Consider the following 20585-nt stretch of genomic DNA (forward strand, 5'->3'; position numbering starts at 1 on the left):
ATATATATATATATATATATATATATATATATATATATATATATATATATATATATATATATATATATATATATATATATATACATACACACAATCATCCTTAAGTTCACAACACACACTACATTACTGCAGTAGATACCCTGAGACACATATATCCTTGGTTTATATTTATTTTCACATTTTCCAGGGTGACTCAATAAAGTCTGACACTGTTAAATGAACTAAATATAATTGCTGTGAGAAGAAGGTTCACACACATGCATGCGTGCATACATAAATTCACAAAAACAGAAGGTGTGCAACTCCGTGACCACAGTTCCACCCTGTGAAGTCACCATCGCACCATCTGTCTGAAGGCATTGCAAAGGAAAAGAGCAGATGTCTGTAAACATACAGACCAGAGTCAACAAAACACCAACTGTACTGCCAGCTACAAAAATGTATTTCCCAGCGGTCTCCACTGACATATTGGCACTATAAGAATTACACAAGCCACAGACAGGTTTAAACTCTGCTTTAATCAGTTGAACATTTATAATCCATAATTTATCATTTATATTTTCCCCCCAACAATCATTAATGAATTCAGTCAAATATAATACATTTTAATTTTAAATATATTTTTAAAACGTACTGTATGCCTGAAATGGCAAAGTTACTTGAGTCTTCAGTGACACATGATCCTCCAGAGATCATTCAAATACGCTAAATTGGTTAACATTTCTTACAATCAATTATGCAAATGTCTGTCATTTTAATGCACCCTTGCTGAATAAAATTAGTCATTTCTATTCTAATCTTACTGACCCCAAACTTTGGAAAAGTAATATTTTCTGAATTTTCAAAATTGATTTTACGGTTAAAGAATTTGTGAGTACTAATTGATAACTTTTGGGTAATGGACCAATCAGTACTATAAAAGTGTGGATTTACAATCTCCTCTTCTCATATTATATAATCAATAGGTAATCACAGTCTTTTTAATTCAGTGCATTTATTCAGTTTATGTTTTCAATGATTTATTAATGTCAAAGGACTGAAGGTCTGACCCATGTCATGAATGCAGTAGTAGTGTTTACTTTGTGTATTGTGTTTTCTACACAATAAAAATATCAACTTGCAATGTAATGTATTATTTGTTTAAATATTATATGATGAAATAAATCACACGCTGTATTTTCAGTTTGAGTTGTGTTCTTTTTCATTTTATCCTGATCTATGCCAACTATGCCCAGGGTCATAAAGGTCAATAATGCTCCAGGTGTGGCCACTAACACATCTCCATATTTTGTTCCAGTTGTCTGAGGCCTGTGTTCCAATGGGGTAATGACAAAACTCAGGCTTGAAACTGAAACTGACTATGTTTACTGTAACAGATGTTTTCAGGGGCTGTTTAGGGTTATGAGAAGCAGGTGAACGTGCCAAAAGAACAGTCTCTAGAAGTATCAAACAGCAACCCAGCTCAGAAGAAATCCTTTTGGGTGACGTGTGACATCTGCAACATTTGCATACAATTGGAGAGCATGGCGTGTTAAATATAATCAATGTTTCTAAACAGCAGCATTAACTTAGTAAGGGTGTCCAATCATGCACCTTCTAAAGGTGTCCAATCCACACTTTACCTGAAGAGTTTAACTGTAATACACATGGTTTGTAGCAGACATGTTTTTATTATTTTATTTTATTATATATGTATTATTTTATTATTACCAATCTCCACGCCTTAATGGTCAACTTGGATCATGTGTGCCTTGGTAACCAATTACATTAGTCTTAATATCACTTAATTTCTGTAAGAATTGGAATTTCTGTATAAATCACTGTTTGTGGATACCATAGTGAACATCCTAATAGCAGCTTGTGTATAGCTGCTATTCTCTTTGATTTTGTTTGTTTGCTCGTTCTTTTCCATAACCATGTATCAATGATTCAATTTCATCATATCATTTATTATCATTTGATAATTTTTATTATATTACTTATTTCTCTTACTAGTATAGTGCTATTTATACTGTTTAATTTTATAAGTGTGTGGTTTAAAGAGATGTTTGTCATCCTGAGTTAGAGATAAGAGAATGTCTCTATGTCACTGGACACAGCGAAGCACTATTTTTTGTTCTGTTATTTAAGCATTTGTTGTATTTGATTATTTAATAAACCCTGTTATTTTTTCATCTTCATTTCGTAACTTGCTTTCTGCTATTTCATAGCTTCTTTCATCAGCCATTCAGGCAGGCTGATATAAAACTTCTAGTTTTGTTAAATGATCTTGGGTATCAGACAAGACTTTGTTAACTGTTCTTTAGTTTCAGATAAAACTCTGGTTTTGGATTATATATAAGCTCTGGTAAAGAGACTGGATTCAATATTCCTGTCACAGAGATTTGATCTAACCTTTTAGGCATAGTCTGGAGGATGTCGGCACAATCTAACAATAGAAATCAATGAGAACTGCTGTTAACTGAATCCTACCTGCGGCAAAAATGACGATGACTAAACAACACTTTTTCGGAATAAACTCCAAAAGATTAGTCCAAAATGAAAGTTTAATGGCAAACATGTTGAAGATTCGCCAACAGATTGTTCATTCATTAAGTGATAATCTGTTTCTTTACAAAAGCAGTTTATTCAGTGAATTGTCTAGCCTCTAATAAATAAATAAATAAATAAATAAATAAATAAACTCCTCGCCAGTGTACTTCTGTGTTACACTTTGTTGTGCTAACCTTGAAGGCAGACCTTAAATGGGCTCTGCTTCTAGTAATCCTTAAGACCTTGATTGTTTGGTTTATGTGTGTTTAATTAGAGTTGGAGCTAAAGTCAACTGGAAGGTGGCCCTCCAGGATCAATACAGGACACTTCTGACTTAATAGAACAGAGTAGAAACGAGACAGATTTTACTGAAGACAAATTTCCCCCCAAACAATTGAAATTCAATTTTGACTCCCAGGGCCAAAACTTCTTATCTTAATTCTTAAAATCCAAGTGAAGTGGCTGGATGAGCACAATTTTACTCTGTGTTAATGTCTTTGTGATGAAAACATGAAGTCAAGGCTGGACATATCGAAAAGCTGGTTTCCTTTTTAAAAATTAACCAGGAACCTTCAGTTTACTTCAAAGCCTGACAAAGCTGACAGCCTGACAGCCACAGCTGTACATATCTGTAAACATCTCAAAAAAGGTGTTTTAGTGTTGTATGACCATAATTTAAAGTTTCTGTAGTATGAACCCTGGTCCCCTTTGTTCATATTGATCTTTCTACTGGAACAAGTTCCCCAACCCCTGATGGAAAACCTGGTTACATGGTTACTGAGAACATGTTTACCAAATCCCTGTATACAAGTTGAAAGAAAGAAAAAAGAAAAAAAAAAATCTGAGGGTATGGTTTCTGAATTTATGAGTACTGAAGGTATAGAGAGGGACAGTTCACAAATCCATGACGCTCTGAGTTCAAACCTTTTGAGTAAATAGTCTCAGAACTGTCAATTTGAGGTATCCACAAAGAGGCTGTGGGCATTACAAATCCGTTCAACTGTAGCTAGGCTCTTTGGCCTCTTCCATCATTTCCTGTTGGCCCGTATCATCTTCCTCAATACAGGGGTGAAGGGTAAAATCCACCTCGCATGCTGAAGCATCCGACTGCAAGGAGCTGGAATCATTACTGACATTTGACTCTACACATCCCTGTAGCGCCATATGCCCTCTTTTTGCAGGCCAATGCAAACGGTCAACATCAGGTTAAAGGACAGTGCAAGCTTTAACCATCCTTTTAAACCATCGCCTACTTTCCCACCCACAGGAAGATACTGCCGCCTGGTGGATTATGCAATCTGACCCTTAGGGTCTAAGACTTTAACCCAGTACCGCCCACTACTGCTACATGCATTGGTTAATGAGCATCGAACAGAATCCACAGACGTGGAATTGAAGGCAAGGTTAATTAACATGGAACTCAACTCAGCAAACATGCCATTTCAACACGGTAAAATAACGATCTTTGGGTTAGTAATTACTGAAGTTGCGCTGAAAGACGAGGGGAAGATCCATCTGTGATTTATGGATATCATCATCTAGTTGTAATGAAGAAAAAGCCGGCGCAGAGGAAGAACAATCTGCAGTGAGAACAGATGAATGACTTTCGCTGGCAGTTCCTAGAAGCAATTGGAGGAAGGGCCCGAACTAACTCTATTACATCATGTTCCAGAAAAGCGTAGAAACACTATCACAGCCTTTTCCAGTGCCAAATATCCCCTCAGTGGTTTAATTAGGTAAGTAAAGGTAAAACATTAAAATAAAAATACAAAACATTTATTTTAAATTATAATAAAACTCTCTCTCTCTCTCTCTCTATATATATATATATATATATATATATATATATATATATATATATATATATATATATTTATACACACACACACACACACATACACACATACATACATGCATATATTAGGGGTGACCCTGAATAATTGATTTGATGCTTCGATAGGAGGAGCCTGATTCGACTACCAATCTCACAGTCGAATATTCACGGGGTGTTGATCATGCCATTTTGGCTATATGGGGGTGCTCAAATGTCTGATTTCACATAGAACTACTGGTTTTCTCCCAGTATGTTTATATACAGCCTATTAAATAATGCTGTAAACAAGAATCTGAAAAGAAAAAAAGCTTCAAACAAATATTTTAGTGTGTGTGAATAAATCCAACCACCCCTATAGATTTAAGTTTCACTTTCCATAATCTTTGTCTGTCAGAGGAGCATCTTGGCAGCAGGGATTTAAAACTTTAACAAGACTCAAACTGACACAGGCAGAGTAAGACTGGATTTTTTTGATCAGGTAGGATACAAGTGATTTCTAAATATTTCAGCAGGTTTATATATATTGTGTATATATTATTTATCTTGTATAAGATGCATTTGGTTGAGTTGCGCTGCAGTAAAGCGCTTCATTGTAGTACTACGGTGATTATCTCTTCAGCGTGCAGCGCGAGCAGGACAAACAGCAATGAAGAATATTAATAACTATGACAGGGACTGTCATATACATAACTTTTAGAGTTTAGTTTATGTGTTTCTGCACATTGTTGCGGGAAGAACGCATCCACAAAAAGGAGTTCATTCAGAGCCGCACACACGTTTATGTGCATTCAGGGCATTCTTTGCAGACAGCCTATAAGTCATAATATTAACGTTATTTTGTATAAATAACGAAGTGCATTCTTGTAACGATCAGTCCACTGAAGGCGAGTGTAGCGATGAACCCAAGTGCAGTTTATTTACAGTGATAATCCAAACATCCAAACAGTAAACAAAGACTTGACTTGAACAGACTTGACGTGGCATGAACAGACTAGACTCACCGACAGCAGGTTACAACGTTAATACACGACAAGCGCTAATGACAAAAACATGACTACTTATAACAAACAATACAGGTCACATGACAAGAACAAACCAATGGGAAACAGACACATGATTAAGACAACCAATCGGAACATGACACAAGGAACAAGAGTAACCAATAGCAAGACAACAAGAGGGCAAGGGAAGCATGACACAATCAGCATAAATCATCCTACAAAATAAAAGACATGAAAACAAGAACATGAAACAAAATCCCAAGACAGACATTACAATTCTATATGAAATAGCCTAAATGATGAGTTAAATCCCATGGATTAAAAACCTGCTGCTTCATTCTACTGGTCAACTTCAGCCCGCACAGCTCAAAACAGAAATGCAGAACATTAATAACTACTGTCATGTACATAAAGTTATAATAAGAGCGCCGCTGAAAAAAATACATGAAAAAAAAAGTGAATTCTAAGGGTTTCACTGACATTTCATGTTAACTAGCCTAGCTTTCAATCAAAACATAAAACATTGTTTACCCCGTTTTATCTGCGTGACATCCATTACACATTGTCCCTGTGTGTTAACGTAATTATGACAGTCGAATATCTGACTTGACTCTAAAATTCTGATTCGACTATGAAAATCCTTAGTCGGGCACACCCCTAATATATATGGTGAACATAAGTGACTTTCAAAGATATTAAAAAATCTTATCAACCACCAATTAGTCGGGCACACCCCTAATATATATGCGATATGGCAAAAATGTCATATCCCTATTTTTTTCAGGAAAATCACGATTTTATCAGAGTTATTTGTCATGTTGGTTTTACTACATTTGCAAGTTGTCTGAGCAGTACAGCCAAACTAATTTCCCTATTTTAAAAGCAAACTTTATTTATTTATTTATTTTTTGTTTATTTATTTATTTATTTTTATTATGTATATATGTTTACACATATCTTTGTGTTTTGTTGTTTTATTAACATTAAAGGGTAGTTCACCCCAAAACGAGAATTCTGTCGTCATCATCAGTTTCTTTCTTCTGTTGAACATAAAAGTTATTTTGAAGAACATGGGTAACCAAACAGTTGCTGGTCCCCAAAGACTTCCGTATTATTATTATTTTTATTTATTTTTTTCCCTATACTATCAAATTCAATGGGGACCAGCAACTGTCTGGTTACCCACATTCTTCAAACTATCTTCTGTTGTGTTCAGCACAAGAAAGAAATGAACACAGATTTAGGGCAACATGAGAGTGTGTAAATAATGGCAGAATTTAAAATTTGGGGTGAACGATCCCTTTAATGACAAGCAGATGCACATTTAGTACTATTAGTCTGATATCACTTTAAGACCTGCACACATTTAATATACAGCCATGTGTCCGTTTTTCTCACAACTGTTTATTTTCACTTTAGACATAACCAATTGTGTCTGTGCAACTTACACAAACCTTGTTTGTTTTTGACAGTATTTGAGGAATCAGACCCAAAAGACAACTTAGTTCAGTAATTAGGCACTGTTTGACAGGCTTTTTAGTGTGCACACGCTGCAGGTGCATACACGCTTAGAAAAAGCACATGTCAGAACAGAATTTAACTAATACAAATCGATGCAAAGTGTCTTGAACTGCAACAGACTCTTGAAAGAAGGTTTTGGCTCCTGTTGTGAATTACAGCCCATGGATCCAGTTAAGACTACAAAAAAGTATTCTCCACTACTACAGTGGTCTTGTGGGACTCAAAGCTGCTCATCAGAAGCATAAAGGGCTCCCTGAACATGCAACAATAGCAATTGTTGTGACTCCAGAAATGTTACAACATTTTTATCGCTTCTCAGTGTCTAAGAGTGGGACTGAGTTACGCAGAATGGCTGAAGTCCAATAAACCTCAGTGTTTCAAATAGTCTGATGCTAGAGTGTGGACTGGAGATGAAATAAAGATCATAACTCTATTCACTGCCACTACAGCCTTAGCATTGAATGTAAAAAAAAAAAAAAAAAAAAAACAGGTGACCTTCCCTGAGTGTGACATATTATGCAAGATTAGCCCATTAAAGAATTCATTTGCTTTTATTAGAAGCATAAGGGGAATCATTACATGTACTGTAATGGGAAACTCGTGAGCCATTAAGAGAGCATGACCAGACAATAAAACCCACACGTGCAGTTCTTGCAGATTGATACCAAAAAAAAAAGTAAAAAAATAAAATGATACCAATTTTGAAATGGAGCAAATACATTTTCACGGGTGACCAAGCGACGTTCCCATAGAATACTCGAAGAAATTGTTATAAACTACACAAGTCTAGCATGACACGTTTCACAGATGTAAATGAACAAGACGTGATTTCTCAGAGCGAGGATCTGCACAGAAATTCAATTTATAGCTTTTTATAGCTAAGTAATTAAACTAGATCCAAAAATATTCGATAACCATGATTAGTCAAAGAAAACGAATGACTTCATGACAGAGCAATTTTTCCAGATCATTTTTGGCATTTTATACGCGGAGATGAAAAAAAAAAAAAAAAAAAAAGATTGTGCAGCTCACACAGCTACACATAGCTCAGCTTATGGATGAAGACATAAAAATATGAATTAAGTTAATGTTATATTATCTGTCAATGTTATTTGTTAATTATCCATTTCTGTCAAATTATGTAATCCCTTAACATCAAAGATTTAGTTATTTTTTGATGTGTTATCGTTACAATGTTATTACTTACCACTATGCTATTTGGTAGCATTGTTACATTATTTGTTACGGTTTAGAAATGTGTTAATGTTACATTATCCAATCAAGGTGACACTTTATTTTAAGGACCACTTCTCACTATTAACTAATTGATTATTACTAGCATATTGGCTGTTTATTAATACTTAGAACACACACATTAATGCCTTAATCTGCATGACCATATTTTAGATCCCTTTATGCTACCCCATACCAACACTTAACAACTACCCTACTAACTATTAATAAGCAACAATTTAGGAGTTTATTGAGGGAAAAAACTTAATTAATAGTGAATAGGTGTTTCCTATTAAGCTGTTACCACATTAAAGTTACATTATTTTATTAAAGTTTCATTATGCTGTTTGGCAATGTTCTTCTGTTAATGTTACGTTTCCTTACTAACATTGTGATATATGTTAATATTGACATTATTTGACAACACTGTTGCATTATTCTATAACAAATTATTGCACTCTAAAGCAAAAATCTCAGAACCTGAAGGTCAAACTGGTTAAATGTAAAATTTAAAAATCAAACTGCTGGTATCCTTTACTTGTCGACAGTGCAGGCCAGTCTCGAAGGGAACTCCACCAAGAGAAAAAGAGAAAAAATGTCTGCCACTAGACATCTCAGGCATCCCAAAGCAGTCACTTAACTACTCGTTAGAGCAAATGAGGAAAGTTAATCAGACCTGTATTAAAATCAGGACTTGGGCTCAGTTCTTCAAAGCGAGAAATCCAAACAAACTGATACTCATTAAGGACTCAATTGTGGGTCACACACCACTAACTGTTCTATTCAGCCGTGAAGGGCTGTGGCACTTAGTCAATGAACGACCCACAAAGACCTTCCAGAAGATGGACTGAAAGCAGAGTCAGTGGTTACAGGGTTAGTGGACTTAATGCACATGACGTAACAGACATTGGCTATTTGGAAACTATGTGATTCCTCGGTGCCTCCAGGGTGGGTATATGAAGAACACCCAGCAGGAATGCTCAGGCTGATGGGATTTTATCCTCTACAGCAGGGGTCTCCAACCTTTTTTGCACCACGGAGGTTACATTTTTCGGTCCTGCTGTAGGGGGGTATATACTACGGGGTATGTATTCAGTTGTGATTTTTGAATCTAGCGTGATCATATTGTGGTCACAGATTGGATAATTTTTCAGATAAGCAAGAAAAAAATATTTAAAAGCACAGAGAATGAAAATACTGAAAATGGTTCCTTGACAATTTTGTGTGTCTGTATCTCTAACACAAGGAGACATTACATAGGAATCAACTCAGTATTCGTGTGCTTCAGTAACACACTAATAGGTATTTGTGTGAAAATACTGCCGTGACATATTTATGCACATTTTTCCGAGAAAGTTCTTGCGACCCAGTAGCAACTCTTCCACGGCCCGGTACTGGGTCACAACCAGGTGATTGGGGACCTCTGCTCTACAGAGCAGAATATTGTTGTGGAGGAAATCTGCTAGCATGTCTCTTCTTAGATGGGCTAACTGCTTATGCTTACTAGCCAAACAATGACCCCTTCAAACAGAACAACAATTAAACCAATAGCGCTTTTTGAAGGATACATTCTTTCCATCTACCAACACACTAAATAATGGACAGTTTTGAAGGAACCTCCAAAGGGTTTACAAGATGTCAAAGTCCTAGGGTTTCTAGGTCGCTCCATCTTTGGTGCAATGAAGATGGTCTTCCAGGTTAAAATAAAACTCAAAACTGGCTGGTGTCCATCTTTAGCGAACAGCTCAGAACTTCTCTCTTCACTCTTTACACCTTCAACCAGCACTGATGGTGTTGCCCACCATAATAGTTCACCCAATCCAGTGGATCTTTAACAGTAGCGCCACTGATCCACATCTGCCCTCCAGAACATTACTTTGGAAGAATCTATACATGAAGACAATGCAAATTACACTATCTTCCTCCTGAATCAATAGTGTGCCACACTATTGCACGTACCATTTAATCACACACTCATTACTTTCAATTATAAAACTAAATAGCAGTCTAATGGGAAAACAGATCCGAATGGAAACAAGAGAGAAGAACAGAGTGGCCAAAAAACAAAACCTTCCAAGACAAAGTGGCTGCCTGACTAGATGGAGACTTCCATGAGGAACGGCACTGCAGATTAAAAATACTGACAGGATAGACATACATAGCTTAACAAGCTATGCAAATGAAGCCAAATGATTAAAAGGAGTAATGAATGGTGATATTGGAAGGGTCTGATGGTTTTGAAGCTTTTATTCATACAGAGGACTTTAAGCCGAGGCAAATGAAGATAACTTTAAACCTAAAAATGTCTGATGTATATTGCAGAGGAAAACTGCTTTAATCAGATTTATGCACAACCTAGTAAAAAGTGCTTTTAACAGATACGTTTAATCAGTCCACCAGGAAACCAAGTCATGTTTCTACTTTGGCTTGTGCAATTAATGCTTCTGAGGAAGAACTATTTGCTTCTGAACAGACAAAATGATCTGCTAACTTCTTCTGTGTTGTATGTAAAACAGCTTTGATGCATTCTATTATTGCAGGTGTCATATACTTAAAGGAGCAGCTCACCTAAAATGAAAATGTGCCATCAATCAAACCACGTTAGTCACTTTCTCCTGCACCACCAACTACAGTCTGACAATCTTATTTTTACCAATTAAAAGGCGCTGATAGTTGCTTTGTGGAACTATCAGTTACTGGTAAAAATCATCAAAGTTCACAACAGTTTTACTGCATGTTTGAAGACAAGGTTAGAGAATAACATTTAATGTCTGAATGCTTACGACTTCCATGCTAAGGATTTGAGTTTATTTATTGATTGATTGATTGATTGATTGATTGATTGAGAAGTAGAACTGATTTTTTAAGTTTATCTTAATTGAATCATGGTAATATCAACCATGTTAATATGAAAATATTGCTTGCTTCATAAGACAAATTATGCACACGCTGCACAAATGTGACACCTGCAATAACCTGTTCTCTATTTTATAAATGTGTCTCTGTTTTCGCTAACATTTATTAACTAGTTATGCACAAAGGAAACATAAGAGCAAGGAAAATTTGTAAATGTGTATCTTTTTTGGATAACATTTATTAACTAGTTATGCACAAAGTTTATGTTATATCTAAACAAAAAAAGCCAGTGATCAAAAAAAAAGTGGTCGGTCATATTGCCACATTCATAAAATTCTGAATGTTTTTTAAACCGTGTTTGCATTCAGTGTAAATGGCAACAGATTTATTTATGTAAACCGTGTTTATTTTATATTTATAGAGATGCACCGATTGACCAGCCAGTGATCAGAATCGGCCGATTTTTCATCAGTCTCACGTCTTGTCGATTCCAAGACAAATCATTTTATTGCCAGCGGCACCGGCAATGACGTCAAAGCCACGCGCACACTCGCAGTTGTGTGTAAACATGTTGCTTCGCGTGAGAATTTTAATTTTAACTGCATTTAGTGTAAACGGCAACTGATAATGTATTTATGATGTGCCAGATGAGGCTTGCACAGCAGAACTTTTGTGTATCTCCGAGCAACACACAGCACTGTTTCTTTACTGCAGTGGTCAGCTAAATGTCTCCGAGCAACTTGCTTGTGGCTGTCCATTATTGTTCTTAGAAATTGTGTATCTCCGAGCAACACACAGCACTGTTTCTTTACTGCAGTGGTCAGCTAAAACTGGCCCGCAAACAATAATATCTGGCCCGCACCCACAGCCAGATTATTTAAACAGCTAGTTTCTGAATGAATCACACAGACATTTGCCACCACCTACTGGGTGGTTTAGTCATATTTAAAAGTTCTATTATTTCATGATTTTTTTCAACATTCCTGATACTCAGGAAAGTATGTGTGTTTAAAAAGAAATATGGCTCTGTAAAACTACTGTAAAATTGCAAAAAACTATGTGTGTTTAAAAAAAATATGTAAAATTAAACTTCCGTTTTCTTTTTATTAGTTAATGAGCAGATTAGCAATTTCATTTGTTGGGAGCAAGCTGTATTCAAATATATTTTGAAAGCTCTCAGAACAATGTCAGAAAAGCCCAATTAAGATTTTTACTGGCTCCTCTTGCATTTATTTACAGGCGTAATGAAAATTATTGTTTAATAATGCAATGCCCTAACAGCAATGAACACACAGCCAAAGCACTAACTGGTCCCTAATTTAGCCCTGTCATCATACATTTTTTAAAGCAGGAATCAAGAACGATCTGTGGCTTAAAGAAATAACATGATTCTGCTTAAAAGGAATTTATGGGTGCATTTTATTCTGGGCCGCAATGACTAAATAGAGGCTTATTCTCTGATCCAGATTATTTTAGACAAGCAAAGCTGGGGAGGAACTAATTAAAAGTAGCTGTGAATTTTATCGTTCATTAAAAAATTTAAGTTCTTTCATCATGAACTCATCCTTATGTCATTTCAAAAGACTTGTTCTATTTAAAAATAAATAAATAAATAAATAAATAAATAAATAAATAAATAAATAAATAAATAATAACAATTCTGATTGTGGAGAAATAACTTTTAATCTTCATATACACAACAGCACTATTAACTCTTTCCCCACCAGCATTTTTTTTTTTAAGTTTTGATGATTTTCACTTAAATTTGATGGCCCCGAGTATATTTTGCTGTATTAAGATTTGAACATGCAATACACCACAATAAAGATCTGAGCCTCTTTTAAACAAAAAAAAAAAAAAAAAATCTTAAAGCATTCTTTTTTATCAACACTTGAATATAGGTAGGTTTCACAAAAAAAATGCATAATTTTGAGCGAAAAGGTGCGAAAACTTACATTTTTATCAAAAACTACATCTGGATAATATTCAGTATGATTATCAAAGCATAAATCCAGTAAATCGCTTCCATCAACACCTCCAAAGCTTGCACAGAGATATACTACTTCCTGGATCAACATTTTACTCTGTAACATTATGCAGATTTCATTTATATGCTGTCTATTGCGGATGATCGCATTATTTTTCATATGCATCTGTTTACATAAGAGATCGCTGTTTCTACATCCTGTCCACATGTGTTTTTGTTCGGGAGGTTTTGTAATCATTCAGAAGATGTGTAATAGCACCACCGAGTGTATTACAGTGAAAACACGAAAAGCCGTAAAAACTTGTCAATGGCGGGGAAACGTTTTCTTTTAAAAGACGAGATATCTCGTTTTTAAAAAACAAATGCTGGTGGGGAAAGAGTTAAGCCATAAAGGTGCCCAATATGTTCCATGTGATTTAAAGTCATACACTCTTAAAAATAAAGGATTTAAAATAAAAGAACCTTTACAACCATAGAAACGTTCCACTGCACTATATATATACACACATACACACATATTTGGCAGTTCTTTATATTATTAAATATTACTGAAATTGGGAGGAAAAAAAATAATAAATAAATCGGAGATTTAGTCAGTTCTTTTCAATGAATATATGGATCCAGTTAGTTTTGTTCTGTTTCATAGTAATCTTCCCCTCCTTTAACATGTTAACCGCTATGACAAGATCAAGTCAAACTTGAACCACAATTCACAGAAAAGTCTGACTCAAAAGATTTGTTCACACATCAGTCATAATTATTACTCTTATGAACACATTAAGGGAGATTTAGGGTGATGCCAAGCTTCTCAGTGGATAAAGAAGTAGAATTCTGGTCTGTTTCTCACAAATGTACTTTATGATTGAGAAGACGTGATATAGTACACAAGTCAGGGACCACTTTTAGGATTTATTTGTTTGTTTGTTTGTATTTATTTATTTATTTATTTATTTTAACCTTAAAAGCTTCAATCCCGGTTTACTGTAACTGAATAACATTCAACATACTTTATTTTGTGTTCCACAGTAAAACAAACATTACAAGGGTGTGGATTACCATGAGGGTGAGTTAATAATAGCAGAATTTTCATTTCCGTACAAACTATTCATTGGTATTTGATCCCTAATTAATTTATACTGACTACTGTTGATACTGTTGAACTACTTTAAAACTGTATCTATTCAGGCTACTCATAATTTAAAGTGCCTTTCCATACACTGTAGAAAAGTAGTGAATTTTGGTGTGTGCCAGTACACAGTCGTTGATGGATATGGGTCTCTCGTCAGAGTGAAGCTGTGATGTTTTGCAACTGCTTGCCCTCAGCAGTCAGCACTTGGCCCACATAGCACACTTTGAATGAGTATCTGTCACACATGGCACCATGCCTTATTGCGCCGGGTAGAGTTGTGGGAAATAAATTGCTAAGAATAATGTTAAAGGTACATTTTCCACCAAACTTCAAACCTCCATACACACTGCAGCGAGAAAGTTCTCCCAAACATCTTTATCATAGCAGAGCAGGGGCCTTCTTAAGGCACTGTCACCGTCTTCTGACAAATATACACAGTGTATACAAACACAGAGGCATACAAAACAGAAATAAAGTGTCTTTCAGAGAAAGGACAATTAAGCATCTCATTTCACCATGAGTACAGCACGAAACTGTTGGGAGAAAACAAGAAAGGAAATAAATGCTACAGTGAAACCAAGCAACATCACTGCAGGATGTCTGATGGCAGGACGCTGTTGACATACTTTATGCAAGCATGTTAATATGCAAGTAAGGCTAAGTTCACACAAAAATGAAAATTCTATTATTTACTCAACCTCATGTTCTTCCAGACTCACAAGACATTTGTTCCTCTTCTAAACACGAATGAAGATATTTTTAAATTGAAACCTGAGGGATTTCTATCCATACAAACAAAACTTTGATGTTTCAAAATGTTCATAGAGATATGGTAAATGTGCTCCATATGAATCGAGCAATTTAATCAAAGTATTCCAAAGAGAAAGAATTAATTTATTTTTTTATTTAGGCCTTTATTCATGTATAAAAACTGATCAATGCACATAACACAGAATTTAATTAAATATGGCAAACCGAAGCTCAAACGTGGTTTGTTCTTCCATGTCAAGCAAGCACGGTAGAGCCTTCGTGTTCACCATATGATAACTATGTTGGTGGGTTGAGCAATGATTATATGAATGAAAGCCTAAGGGGCCATTTACATGACAATGGTTTCAGCCAAAAACTGGAAACTTTATGCAGTTTGCCTGTTTGTTTACACGACAATGGCGTTTTGGGGACTGAAAATGGGTTTCAAAGTGCAAGTTTTTGAAAACGCCACCATCAATGGTTTCAGCGTTAAACTGGAAACTTTATCTTTGAAAATGGTGATGTTATGCACCTGCGTAGTACGTGTTAGGTATGTAGACGTGCAGTATCCATAGATTTTACAGTAAAGCGCAAACAAACGTACACAACAATGGCACAGTACATGGTACTGTTGTTGTTGCTAAGGAGTTTGCTAATGCTTCTTCAGCAAAGTCTGGATTTTCTTCACCAATATTACAACCAACAGCGGAGACGCATCATATATAACATATAATTGTCAATTCCCTACAGGTACTGTTTACTAACAAGATGACAGTGCCAACTACTGGCCTGGCATACATAATACATAGTTTCTGGCCATTTACGCGGATGTGTGTAAACACAAATCATTTGGAAATCATTGTCGTGTATACGTGAAACTTTTTAAAAACACAAGGGAAAAACTTTTCTGTTTTTGACTAATCGTTGTCTTGTAAATGTAGCCCAAATTAAATCAGTTTATCATATAAACTGTGTCTCTTCAGAAGACTTGAATTAAACTGCACCATTAATATGGATTACATTTATGATTACTTTTTTATGTTAATTAATACTTCAATGATTACTTTTTTATGATGACATATAAAAGTACTCTTTGCACTTTAAATGTGTGAAAGTTTTGGAGGGACAGAAATCTCGGTTTTGGATGGCATGGATCTGAAATGACAGGGTGAGTAAATTACAACTTTTTTTTTTTTTTAACTAACCCTTCAAGCTTCAGATACACATTCTCAAATCTACACATCACTGCATTAACAAAAGTTTACAACATGATTCAGGAAGGAGCGTTCACACTGACAGTGACTTGGTGTGACAAAGTACCCAGAAGTCACTCATTCTCAGGGTAGTGTGTAATTTGCGGTGACATGAGCAACTGCAACGGTTGACAATGCAACAAAGTTGAGCTGAAATGTATGCTAATGAGCAGTGATGCGATGTAACTGTTCACTTTCAGGTCAACTACTGTCACGCAAAGCATTTGTGTACTTGTGTAGAGTATGTTTCTGGCCTGAAGGACAAACTGGATGAAACTTATGAAAATAAAATGGGGCTTTGATTTCTCAGGATTAGACAAGGTCAAATGACCCAAGAAAAAAAAAATGTATCCCCATAGATGCCAACAACTGCAGAGCCTGGGGAAATGAACCCATCCTCCATCCATTGAGTGCATCAATTGAGCCACCCGAGCTCATTGTACGGTTTAGGTTATTACTGTCTCGTAAGTTCCACTGGACGAGTCCCTCTGGGCCCTTCAAAACCATTAGTCTGGACAACCCATTTAGTCTACTGGAAATTAAGCACTTAAAGGTGTAAAGGTCAAGAAAACGGAGGACTTTGGGAACAATCATAACGACTGAATCTGACAAAGAAAGCAAAGATCCTTGGAAGAGCTTAAAGGGGGAGGTTATGAAAAATATTATGAAATTATAATTGAGAAACAACATTAGAATTCATGCCACTAGGCATATCTCAGTTGGTAATACACCCATGCTGACTTAACAGCAAAAGCGAAGAACAGAAACACTAGTGAGTTTACACAACTGTGCTGTTTTAGGAGTTTGCCAGGGCCCTATACATAACTACATATCTCATATTATAAAAGGTTTACTGACTTACCAAAATACTCAAAAACATAAACAACGAAGAAGGGTGTGACAAGGTCATTGATGCCTTGAACATAACCACTGGCTGGATGTCGTATCGCCCAGATGAACAGAATCCGCTCAAAGATCTAGTAAAAAGCAGCAAAAGAAGAAGATATCAGAATATATATTCAGCATTTGTAAGTAGCAGATATTGATGTATAATGATTCAATGCGTACAACATGAAAACTGTTAGTAGCAGAATTTGAGCATACAAGGTCACTCAAACGGATTTAATTAGAGACACAGTGGGATCAGCCACCCCCAGCCAGCAATCAATTAAGAAAATCAATTAGGCCTTTGGATCATTAACATCACAACATTCAATAGCACAGACAGCAAGGTGAGAAATTACAAGTAGCTGTGTGCATATTTATTATTAGATGGGGCTCTCTCTTTTGTGGTTTGGATTTATATAATTGTGGGTTTTGGAACAACACTGCTATTGACCAATCAGATTTTAGGGTTACAGTTAGTGTTAGGAGTACCTTAGGGCTGAGGTTGGATGTGTCAAAGACATTATCAATCTATCATTTCTGATTTTAGTGGTAAATTAAGATTTTTTTTGTTGTTGTTGTTTAGTTTACACCTAAGGATCAGCTTCAGCCCAAATAATTTTTCTGTTTTAATGTGAAGTCTTTGCTTAGCCTTTCAAATGTGGCTTTCAAGTAGAGATGGAAATGAGTTCCCAGCACCAGAATGACCAAGCAAAATTGTATTTACAAGCGGGAAGCCCAAATTTCAGTGCTGTGGTATGTTTATGTGAAACATGTAGTATGCCAAATTGTATGTGAATTGTATTGAAGTTTATTTTAATATTAAATGCTGTATTTCAATATTATTAAAGCATTAAAGAGCTTGCAGACAACAAAATTGTTTTATAAAAGGCTAAATAATTGTTTGGTTAGATGCCTTGCATGAATAACTTAAAACAAATAAAAAAATAAAAACTTAAAAAATAAATTAAAAATAAAAACTACACATATTAGGGGAGCTAGTTATATTTTATGTAGTTAATGATTACGTTTAGCATATCCTAATATTTTATATATGCTTATATCAATAATCAGTATATATATATATATTTTAGTTGACAAGAAGCTGCAAAACAAAACCTCATATTCAAAGTTTTTTTTTATGTAAATATTTAAGAAAACATTCTAAAATACTAAACATTATAAACCATTTAAATATTAAAAAATAAAAAAAGTCCTTTGCTCTAGAAATAATAGTAATAATGTAATCTACTGTAACAAAATGTTCACTGCACGCAAGTTTTTTTTTAAATTTTTTGCTGCAGAAAGAACACTTTGATAACATTACTTAAATATACATACCCTTTTTTATTGGATTTTTCTCTTTCTTAATGTCTGTGTGTAATTTTGTACTGTATGTTTCAGTTTAAATTGTTTTATTGTCACAATGCACATTCTGTCTCATCTTCTTTGTTGCCAAATTAAAAATTAAATAAAAATAAATAAATAACCAATAGTTCAACATCAGCAATTTGACTAAAATATGTGATTCAGGAACATGTCCTACTCATGCTCATAAATGCATTTATGAATATACATGAAGTTTTGTGTCTGAGTTCAGAGTAACTTCAGTTCTTTAACTACAGATGTTGTTTTTAAGCAGATCTTTTTGACAGTATAAACCAAGAACTTTTGCGGGACTTCCGCATTCCTTTCTTTGGAGGCAACACCTTAATTCAAAGTGATGGTGAATTTTTTATTTATGTATTTATATTTATTTTTTGTCTCACCTTGCTGTCAGCTCAATGAAAAGCTGCATGACGTTTGACTTCAATCAAGAGGGAAAATGGAAGACTCTTTCTCTTCTCTTCTCTCTGACGCATGCAACTGACACCTCCCGCGCTTCTTTAAGGGCGTAATGTATCTGTCATCCCCAAATAAATTCATCTCTCACATTGAGCCCTAAACACTAAATGTGTACAAGGCAGCTCTGGCTCGTTTATTCTGGATCCTGTCGATCAAATGGTGCGGCTTTCTCATCTGTGTTCTTTTCTATGATCAAAGCTCCATTTATCAAAGACTTTAGACTGATAATGTGAGTTTCTCCACATAGCTGACATCTGCCTCTTTTCTCCCTTGTACCCTCCCATCTCCTATCTTCTCCTCGAGGTAGTCATGGCAAGATCTCGCTCTCCTCCAGAAGCCCATTACATAGTGGAAATTAGACACTAAACCAGGCAGTAGAAATCAATGAGCGAGCAGGAGTGTATTAAAGCACCTGAAGCGAAAACATTATCAATTTATTTGTTTAGGAAACATCCACAGTAGAGGCCTCATCCATATTTTTTTCTTGATACTGCGTGTTTTTTGATTGAAAGGCAGCAGGTGAAAAGAAGAAGGAATCTTGCTCCGTGGCACAATGTATCTGTCTTTGTTACGGAAATTCATGTCTAACAAGCCCATGACAGTGAATTTAATAATATGAATATGCAATTGTGGACCACGTTGGGTTTTTTAAATGTGCCTACAAAAACATTTGGTCAGCATGTGAATAAATAAAATATGTAAAAAAAAAAATATATATATATATATATATATATAGACAGCAAGGCAATTCATTAAAGTTTCCAACAGAGTGTTTTTTGTTACTGCATGCCCCAATGACAAAGATATCATTACAATGCATTTTTTATTTTTATTTTTTTGCATGCTATCATGTGATATAAATGCAGCAATATTATTTCAAAGCCAGACAGCTCAATGTGAAATTCTGAAGTCTTATTATATTATTTATTTATTTGCATACATTTAAGGCTGTACAACAAATACTAAATAATTTAAATATAATATTTTAAAATAGATTCTTTGCATAATAATGAGAATTTGTCCATTGTCATGAAAATAAGTTTTTTTTTTTTTTTTTTATTTATGTGAAATAATATTATACATTCATTAAAATTGTTTATGTATGTATGTATTAATGTATGTATGTATGTGTATATATGTATATACATGTATACATATATATATACATGTATATACATACATATATACATACATACATAATACATCCATACATATATATATATATATATATATATATATATATATATATATATATATATATTATTTTTATCATTATTATTATTATTATTAACTCGGGTATATATGCTTAAGACAGTGAATACTAACTTTTTAGATTAGTCTAGATTTTGGTCTATTCTCTCACACACATCAATGTCATGTATAGATCAATTTTATTATATTTCTATGGTGAAGCTGGATACTTTTGGAATCCTAAAAGCTTTATTCACCAATCAGTGTAAATGTACAGAAAACACCAGCCACTCCAGTCAGAATTTATCCTCTTGTGTTACACAGAGGAAATCTTAAGGGTTTGAAACGATATAAGGATGAAAGAATGAGTCAAACTGTTTCTTTAAGGTAATTTCTTTTGGCTGGGTGTGAGTTTGTGAGGATGAACGAATCAAGCTGAATAAAATGGGTGGTGTAAACGTCTCACCTCTTGCACAGAAGCTTGTTGAAAGAGAGGTATAAGAGGATTAGTTCTCGGTATGTCAATGTGAATCTGCAGGGAAGAGACACAAAAAGAGGAGCACAAGCA

General features: G+C 34.9%; 1 protein-coding gene across 2 annotated transcripts in view; it reads right to left on the minus strand.

The window, feature by feature from the left end:
• Positions 1-20585, minus strand: part of tbc1d22a (TBC1 domain family, member 22a) — a 131804-nt gene that overhangs the window by 75730 nt on the left and 35489 nt on the right. The window contains exons 7-8 of one of the 2 annotated variants that reach the window (XM_042744678.1): positions 20484-20549; positions 16959-17073 (exon numbers count right to left, since the gene is read on the minus strand). In XM_042744678.1, the coding sequence (XP_042600612.1) occupies positions 16959-17073; positions 20484-20549 (181 nt within the window). The remainder of the gene's footprint in view (positions 1-16958; positions 17074-20483; positions 20550-20585) is intronic. The other variant, XM_042744686.1, reaches the window with a different exon arrangement.

This window comes from Cyprinus carpio, chromosome A4, assembly GCF_018340385.1.
Source record: "Cyprinus carpio isolate SPL01 chromosome A4, ASM1834038v1, whole genome shotgun sequence".
NCBI lineage: Eukaryota > Metazoa > Chordata > Actinopteri > Cypriniformes > Cyprinidae > Cyprinus > Cyprinus carpio.